At 46.0% G+C, this 9,210-nt stretch overlaps 1 protein-coding gene across 2 annotated transcripts in view; it reads right to left on the bottom strand.

Annotated features, from left to right (window-relative positions):
- The window catches only part of Seh1l (SEH1 like nucleoporin), a 22,698-nt gene extending 19,017 nt beyond the window's left edge, over positions 1-3,681 (bottom strand). The window contains exon 1 of one of the 2 annotated variants that reach the window (XM_031365951.1): positions 3,410-3,681. In XM_031365951.1, coding sequence (XP_031221811.1) covers positions 3,410-3,520 — 111 coding nt within the window. In that variant the 5' untranslated portion in view covers positions 3,521-3,681. The remainder of the gene's footprint in view (positions 1-3,409) is intronic. The other variant, XM_031365953.1, reaches the window with a different exon arrangement.
- Between the last annotated feature and the right edge of the window lie 5,529 nt (positions 3,682-9,210).

Below are 9,210 nucleotides of genomic sequence, written 5' to 3'. Positions count from 1 at the left end.
TTTAGTAACCAGGAGATTTATGGAGATAGGAATAGAAGTGACTGGATACAGTGTCAATTTATAAGTGAAAATATTCTACAGATACACTGCATCCCACATTTTTGTAACTGACTGCAGAAGCACAGTGGGGCCAAGCTTGAGGGCATGACCTTTAATCCTAAGGCTTGGGAGGCAGAAGCAGGTCTATGAGTTCTAGACCAGATAAGGGGAAAAACACACAGTAGCTATTCAGTTTGAGGTAACAAATAAATTTTAATAAGGTAAAATAAAATAGCAGCAACCAGTGCTGGTGAGATGTCTCAGCAGATAAGAACACTGGCTGTTCTTCTATAGGACTCAGGTTCAATTCTCAGCACCTTACACCCTCTTCTGACCTCTGGAGGCACCAGAGGCACAGACACATGTGCAAACATTTATCCATTCACACAAAATAACATTGATCAGTGGTATGTAAAATAAAGCTAAAGTAAAATATTCAATAAAAACACCAAGAAAAACATAGACTACAAAAAAAAAGTTCCAATTTAATCTATCAAAAATGTATTAAGAACTGGTAACTAGTCAAGCAGTGGTGGCACACACCTTTAATCCCAGCACTTGGAAGGCAGAGGCAGGTGGATTTCTGAGTTCAAGGTCTACAGAATGACTTCCAGGACAGCCAGGGCTACACAGAGAACCCTTCTTGAAAAGAGAAAGAAAGAAAGAAAGAAAGAAAGAAAGAAAGAAAGAAAGAAAGAAAGAAAGAAAGAGGGAGGGAAGGGAAAGGAAGGGGAAGAGAAAGGGAGGGAGGGAGGGAGGGAGGGAGAGAGAGAGAACTGGTAATTACTAAGAAAATGTAGCAATACTGGGAGAAAAAGTAATTCATCATGAAAAGCTTACATATATATACATACATACATATACATACACACACACACACAAACTTAGTGAAGGGGTTAGAAAGATGGCTCAGCAATTAAGAACACAGGGTCCTTACTTGTAGAGGACCCTGGTTCAGTTCTCAGCACCCACATGTGGCTCACAACTGACTGCAACTCCAAGGGATCAGTTCCTTCTGACCTCATACAGGCACACATACATGCACATAAAAAATGCGCCTTATAAAGTCAGCACTAACATTCAACTATCCCAGAATGACCTTGACAAAATTCTGTTTATTTGTTTGTTTTATTTTTTTTCTCACTACGTAGTCCTGGCTGTCCTGGAACTCATCTGTTAACCAAGCTGGCCTCTGCCTCTGGAGCGCTGGGACTGAAGGCATACACCACCACCTCCCAGCCTTTTGTTTTTAAGACAGGATCTTTCTACACAGTGCTGACTGTCCTGGAACCAACTATGTAGACCACACTGGCCTGGAACTAACCCAACTACCCCAGCCTCCCAGGAGCTGGGATTAAAGGCATGTGCTACCACATCCAGCTTAACAAAATTCTTTAAAGGACAGTTAAAAACATTCGAAGAACGGAGAAGATTGGTAAATACAGTGAGTGTTCAGACAGCAAGGAACTTACTAGCTACTTTTTCTTAAAGAATCATTTACATGTGTAAGTGTGTTCGTGAGCACACACTGAGTGAAGATCACAAAGCCAGAAGGCAGCAATGAAGCACCGGACCTACTGGAGCTGCAGTTACAGATGGTTGTGAACCTCAGAATATTAGTGCTGGGAACCAAGCTTACTCTCTCTGAAGAGGATACTCACTCTTAATTGTGGAGCTATCTCTCCAGCTCCACAGTAACTTTTCCTAAAGAGAAAGTCTATCATTTGCACAGGTTTTTGGTTTTTTTTTTTAAGTGTATAAACACAAACCTCTTGAGTAAGATAGAGTACTCTATCCAGGAGTAGTAGCCCACACCTTTAATCCCAGCACTTGGGAGGCAGAGGCAGGTAGACCTCTGAGTTCCAGGACAGTTTGTTCTACCCAGGGAGTTCCATGACAGCCTGAACTAAAATATAGTGTCGAAAAAGAAAAAAGAAAGAAAAGAAGACGGACTCTGGACAACCGACCTGATGGACTGCCCTTAATCCAAACACCAACTCTCTGAAACTCTTCTACAAGCCCAGAGAGAAGAACCCCAGGGCTGTGCCTGGCTGCTCTCCTGAAGGCCCAGCCCCAGCCTGGCTGCCTGAGCTTTTTACTCCTGAGCTTTGAGGAACTCTGGATGATCCACCGTTTCCACCAGGCACTTCCACCTTGTGACCTAACAAGGACTGCTTTAACAGGTGCTAGAAGGCTGAAGGCTGTGAGCAGCTCAAAGATCACCTTCTCTGGCTCTACAAGCAAGCTGCTCAAGGCTAAAGTCATCGCTCCTAGTGTCAAATAGGCCTAATAAAAGGCTTCGAGAGAGGTCTCTTCTTGCCTACTTTCAACAGCGTGAACAGAAGTGGTCACACAAAATCACCAGCAGAGATGGCAGAGGGTTGACTGACTACAGCAGATGCAGCACAGATGAGCAGTCCTTCGACCAAGCTGTGAAAGCCAAAGGCAGTCTGGTAGCCTGGTAGCTAAAGCAGGCCCTTCACTGGTTGTCTATGCACGTAAGTAAGCTTCGCAATGCAGAATTACGTTCCTTCCCGATATTGCTTTATTATCTTAGTAAATACCATCCCTAAAAACTGTACCAAAGGACCCAGGTTCAGTTCTCCCAACAAGACGGATCACAATCTTAACTCCTTCTTCCGACCCTCAGAGACACCAGGCAGTGCACATTCATACACGCAGGCAGAACACTCACACGAATAAGTCTTTAAAATTATGGGGTTGGGGAAGTGAAGTCGTTCCTGGTGGCGCACATCAATAATCACACCACTCTGGGCACAGGCAGGCAGATCATTGGGGATACAGAAATGAGACCCTGTTTCCAAAAAATACACACGGACATCTTCAGAGACCACTTGAACATGAACAAGAATTAAAAACTAGTGTTCAGCTATTCTGGCGTTGTGAAGGAGTTCATAATGAAATGAGACTGGAGGACTACAGCCAGGTCTAGAGTCACAGACAGTCTCAGAAAACGTGTGTGCGTGTAACTGGCTTGTATTATCCCTTCAGGGAATCCCATGTATCCTGGGCAAAGGAACACAAGCGAGACCCACAGAAATGAGACACACGGTGCCGTAGGAAAAGCCCACGGGAAGCCCAGGGCCAGCCCAAGCGCGTAGAACCGCAGCCGCGGCCCACGCCGCAGGCCCAGCCCGCGCGTGCGCCTAGCGCCCCGAGGTCCCGAGCCGCCCCGCGCAGGCGCGGTAGGACTACGCCGCGAGCGCGGGCGGCCGTGACCCCACAATCCGCCGGCGGGGAGGGCCCTCGCCGCTTCCGGCGTGGCGGCGTCCGCGGCTGCGGGTCGCGCGCGCCGCGGTCGGGGTCCGTCCCTGCTGCGCCGCCTCCCTCCCCTCTGGGCCGCGCGCACCTTGACGCTCTGATCGCTGGAGCAGGTGGCCATCCGGCGCCCGTGGAAGTCGAAAGACACATCGTGGATGAGGTCCTTGTGATCCGCCGCGATGCTGCGCGCCACAAACATGGCCGCCGCCGTCTGCCCGGCCCGCCTCCGAGAGGGCGGCGGCGCGGCCTGCAGCCCTCGGACCGCCGCGGAGGCACGTACGTGCGGCACGTCGGCCCTCGCCGGCCCGCGTCGCCCCGGCGCGCCCCGCCCCGAGGGACACGCCCTGCGCGGGCGGAGCCTGAGTCTGAACCTTGCTGCTGCCGCAGACGAAGCTCGGAGGCGGAGGAGGATGGAAAAGTGAAAGCGCCTTCCGGGGTCAGCCTGGGGGTGTGTGCCTCCGAAAACACGTGATCGGGACACCGGGCAAGGAGAGACGTCCGGCTGCAGATTGGAATGGGAGGCTCCACAGCTGGACTACAGCTTCTTAGGAATGATGGACACACCCGAAGTTGTGGCTTAGGGAGTCCCCCTCGGGAAGCAGCACAAAGTCCGCCAGAAAGATGAAGGACCTGAAGCAGCGGTCAGGGCTGAAAGATGGCCCAAGTACAACAGGCTCGAGGGTCAGCAAAACCAGAATGAGGAAAAAGAAGGTCTAGAAAGTCACCTGGGATGATGGGAAACCCCAAAATGATGTCCATTGTTTACTTGCATGGACCCAGTCTTTAATGGAGAAGTAAGTAAAAAAACAAAAATAGCCTGCAAAGAGAAGCCAGTGAAGGAAAGTGCTCAAATCTGGAGACTCAGTCAGATTCAGGAAGTGGTGAAACATTAATTCTAGGAGGGTTTTAGGTGAGAGGTTGTCCGTCTAACTCCCACAGGATCAAACTTCCGACTTTGGCTCCATGAGCACCAGAATGCACGTGGTGCACAGACATACATATAGGTGAAACATGCATACACATAAAATTAAAGATGTTTAAAGTATGGGAATCGTTTTTAAAAGCAGACTTTAAAAGATCTGAAAGTAGCCGGGCAGTGGTGGTGCACGCCTTTAATCCCAGCACTTGGGAGGCAGAGGCAGGTGGATTTCTGAGTTCGAGGCCAGCCTGGTCTACAGAGTGAGCTCCAGGACAGCCAGGACTATACAAAGAAACCCTGTCTCGAAAGACCAAAAAAAAAAAAGAAAAAGAAAAGAAAAAACAGACAAACAAAAAAAGGTCTGAAAATAATTGATCCCACTTGTTCCCTGATGGAATTGCACAGAAATCTGCAGAGACCGATAGTGAAATGACCTTACCAGTCTTGAGTTTTCTTTACTCTTCTTTAAATTAGTAAGATTTGGGGCATGGCTTGAATGACTCACCATCTTTAGTTCCAGCTCCAGAGAATCTGAAGTGTCTGGACTCCTTGAGGATCTACACTCTTTCCTGCACACAACAGATACACATACACACAGAGACATAAATAAAAGTAATCCTTTTTTAGATTTTGTTACTATTTTAGAGGTAAAACCTAAGTCCATCAGCTGAACATAAAACTAATCACTATTCATTTCCAGAGACATTAATTTCCAGAAACAAAACACACTACATAAAAGTACGATTAAGTCTATACTTTTAAAAGTAAACATTTATGAAAGCTAAGTTTATCATTTTTATAAGATTTATTTATTTTTGTTTGTTTGTTGTTTTTTTCAAGACAGATTTTCTCTGTGTAGCCTTGGCTGTCCTGGAACTCACTCTTTCACATAAAGATAAATAGCAGGGCAGTGGTGGCGTATGCCTTTAATCCCAGCACTTGTGGGGCAGAGACAGGCAGATTTCTGAGTTCAAGGCCAGCCTACTCTACAGAGTGAGTTCCGGGACACCAGGATAGCCAGGGCTACACAAAGAAACCCTGTCGGGGGTGGGGGTGGGGGTGGTAAAGAGTAGATTGCCTGCATGTCTGTATTATAGCATGTATATTCAATACCTGTAGAGGCTAGAAGATAATATTGAATCTCCTAGAACTGGAGTTATACACGGTCGTGAGCTGCCTGGTGGGTGCTGGGAGCCCAACCCAGGCCCTCTGCAAAAGCAGCCAGTAACCTTAACTGCTGGGCCATTGCTCCAGCTCCTGAAAGCCAAGGTTAAAGACAGTAAACATTAACTAAAAGTAGAATATGGAATAGAAGGAATAGAGTTTTTAGAAAAACAGACCTGCTAGGTAGTGGCAGTGCTCTCCTTTAATCCCAGCACTCATAAGGCAGAGGCAAGCAGATCTCTGTGAGTTCAAGGCCAGGCTGCTCTACAGAGTGAATTCCAGGACTACACAAAGAAACCCTTTCTCAGAAAAAAATAAATAAATAAATAAATAAATAAAAGGAAGGAAGGAAGAAAGAAAGAAAGAAAGAAAGAAAGAAAGAAAGAAAGAAAGAAGGCAGACATACGTTTTTAAAGCACAGGCAGGCCCATGAGTTACTGGTAGGTTCAGTGAACCTACAGTGAGACCATAAACCCCAGCATCCAAGTCTGCCATTGACAGTATGGCTCATCCTTGCCATATATTCTATAGGTTTTAACAAACAGAAAATGGTACGTATCCAACACTGCAAAACGATACAGAATAGTCTCATCATCCTAAAAACCCTGTGCTACTAGAAATCACTCCTGTTCACCGACCCTTCCACATGCGACCCTGTCCCCAACCATGCTGAAATGTTGAGTGGCTTGATGTGGTGGCACAGGCCTTGTGCAGGCAGTCCCAACTGCTCCCCATTGAGAGCAATGTCCAGGAAACAGTTTCCCCGCAGTCCTCCCCATATCTGGCTCTTGCAGTCTCTCCATCCCCTCTTCTGGAATGTATCCTGAGACTTGGGAGAGAGAATGTGATTGCTGATGCCCTGCTTATGGCTGAGCACTCCACAGATAATTATTCTCTTCACACTGACCAGTTGTGAATCTCTGTATTAAGCCCTATACTCAATAAAAAAGAAGCTTCCCTGGCAAGGACTGAGAGCAGCATTAATCTACTGGATTAGGGATAAAAAGGTAGAGTTATGCTAGGTCCACTCAGCAAAATAGTAATAGTAGCAATGGTCTCCCACCCATTTTATACACTAGGCATGAGTTTCCGCCTGTGGAGCAGGCCCTACATCCAATCAGAAAGCAACTTGTTACTCAGTAACATTGATGCCACTATTGCAGCCCCGAGTATATCTTGCCAGACCAATCATTATTATAGCTTGCAGGGCCCACAGCTAGGTAAGAACACTAGTTTTTCTTCCATGGCAGGCCATATGGCACCTTCTAGTAGTACCCAGCAGAGGAGAAGTCTGCTAGTCAGTACCAGCTTGATTTTTCCAAGCCTTGTGACCGAAATGGTGTCCTCAGCAATAGAGTCTGACCATCAAACTCTAGCAGGCACTAAGAGTATTACCCTGAACTGTTTCAGGGTTCTCTGAGATACCTGCAATTTTGCATCTATATTTTTAATATCACTATTATTTTTGTTCATTAAGCTTCAACAGTAACTCCCCTAGATAACATAAATTTAAAAACAATTTAAAGTTGATATTATATATAAACATCCAATCAGGACAACAGATTTGAAATTGAGACTCTGAAACACATGCACACAAAAGTTTCAAAGGAGGAGCTAGTTAAAATAAAGAGAACAATTCTGGGTGTAGTAATGCATACCTGTAAATCCAGCAGCATTCAGAAGGTGGAGGCAGGTGCTGGAGAGCTGGCTCAGTGGTTAAGAGCACTGACTGCTCTTCCAGAGGTCGTGAGTTCAGTTCCCAGCAACCACATGGTAGCTCACAACCATCTGCAATGGGATCTGATACCTTCTTCTGGTGTGTCTGAAGACAGCTACAGTGTACTTACATACATAAAATAAGTAAATGCTTGCTTCAAGCAGCTACTGGAATCACTTTTAAAAAGAAAGAAAAGAAGTCGGAGGCTGGAAGAGCTCAGATTCAGGGCTACAGGCAGAGCTTATCTAGAATCAAAAACAAAAAGAACAAAAGTATAACAGGACACTATCCAGGTGTGTAAGTGTGGGATACTGTTCTCTACCTTCAGGCTGGAAGAATGGAAGTAGTTTTATCCCTGGTGCACTGCTGACGCTGTCCCTAGAGGTAGCAGTAGCCACAGCAGTCAGAATCTTCAAAGTCAACATTAACAAGGTGACTCACGCTGTAATCCCAACATTTTGGGAAGCTGAAATGATGGAGTCTCTGACAGTTAGAGGCCAGGATTGGCTATAGAGTGAGACACTCTCTAATACACCCTCAAGAATCCAGAGACACAGTATAAGACATTCTCCAAACACAGAGAATCCACAAGCTACAAGCTGTGTTCAAGTCTTGCAGTTTCTGCTGTTCCCACTGGAGCCAGAAATGAACACCACTGCACCTGCAGCTGTTGAACCCCATCCTGGGATGAGGAGCAAGGCTCATGGTAGAGTGTAGAGCCATAAAATGATAGGACCTTGGGTTCAGTCCCTGGGGCGCCACACGTGCTCATACACACCCTACTCCTGGAAGCAGGAAGTGGGGCTCATTCATTACCAACACTACCATAGCCTTCTAAGAATCAGATAGGAAGTCAAGGCTTCCACACCCCTGTCCCCTCCGGAATCTCTCGTGAGCAGAAACAAAGGAAAGGAAGAGCAGCTAAGAGGATAAGAACCAAGCTTGATAATTGGGATTTCCAGTTGTCTGTGTGGTAGAAAGGAAGAGAAATGTACTCCTGTGTGTGCAAGAAATGTACTCTCGTGTGGCAGAGGAAACAGAACAAACAAAACAAGGTCTTATTTTTGAAAAGTTAATTTCCAAATAAAAGATCATAAACTGCAAATGAATTTCTTTTCAAATAGAGGATTTAAGCATTTTTTAAAATCAATGCATCACAACTGAAATATACAAAATGTATTTCTAATCGTTAAGAAAATGACTTTAAGCCGGGCAGTAGTGGCGCATGCCTTTGATCCCAGCACATGGGAGGCAGAGGCAGGCAGATTTCTGAGTTCGAGGCCAGCCTGGTGTACAGAGTGAGTTCCAGGACAGCCAGGGATATACAGAGAAAACCTGTCTCGAAAAAAAACAAAAAAAAAAAAGAAGAAGAAGAAGAAGAAGAAGAAGAAGAAGAAGAAGAAGAAGAAGAAGAAGAAGGAGGAAAGGAAGGAAGGAAGAAAGAGAAAGAAAATGACTTTGAAACTCCATAGTAACAGTGTTACAGTGTTGAAGGCTGACCCCAGCACCATGAATTGCTAAGCTAAACCCTTAACTGAAACCTGGTGTTCCTCTTTGTGCTACACTACAGTGTCAATGTAAAACACAGCTGTTGTTCCAAAGTCATAGACTCGAAGAGTCACTGGTAAGTAGTTTACAGCAAATTGGGAAGTCTCTGCTACAGCCGCAGCTCTGGGGTTGGTGGAAGCCAGTGGTTTGCTAAGCTAGTGCATTCCAAATGCTTTCCCTAACCTTCAAAAAGGTACCTGGGCAGAAGCAGAGGCAGGTGGGAGGTAGCTGGTAACTATAATTAAAGGGAAGGAAGACAGCCTGAGGGAGGGAGGTTTTTGTCTTCCACTCTGGCCTGCAACTTTCCAGCTCCCCACAAGCAGGAAGTTCTCATCAGTGTGAAGAATTCTGACCTGTTTATCACTGAAAACCTTCAGTTTACCTCAGGTTGTTCACTAGTGGGTCTGGTGGGGGGGGGCATTGGGGATTATTTGTTTGTTTGTATGTTTCCAAGACAGGGAACAGGGATTCTCTCTCTGTGGAGTCCTGGCTGTCCAGGAACTAACTAACTCTCTGTCTCTGTCTCTCTCTCTGTCTCTCT

This window comes from Mastomys coucha, unplaced genomic scaffold, assembly GCF_008632895.1.
Source record: "Mastomys coucha isolate ucsf_1 unplaced genomic scaffold, UCSF_Mcou_1 pScaffold13, whole genome shotgun sequence".
Lineage (NCBI taxonomy): Eukaryota > Metazoa > Chordata > Mammalia > Rodentia > Muridae > Mastomys > Mastomys coucha.
The sequence above is the reverse complement of the archived record's forward strand: the minus strand, read 5'-3'. Positions and strand labels throughout refer to the sequence as shown.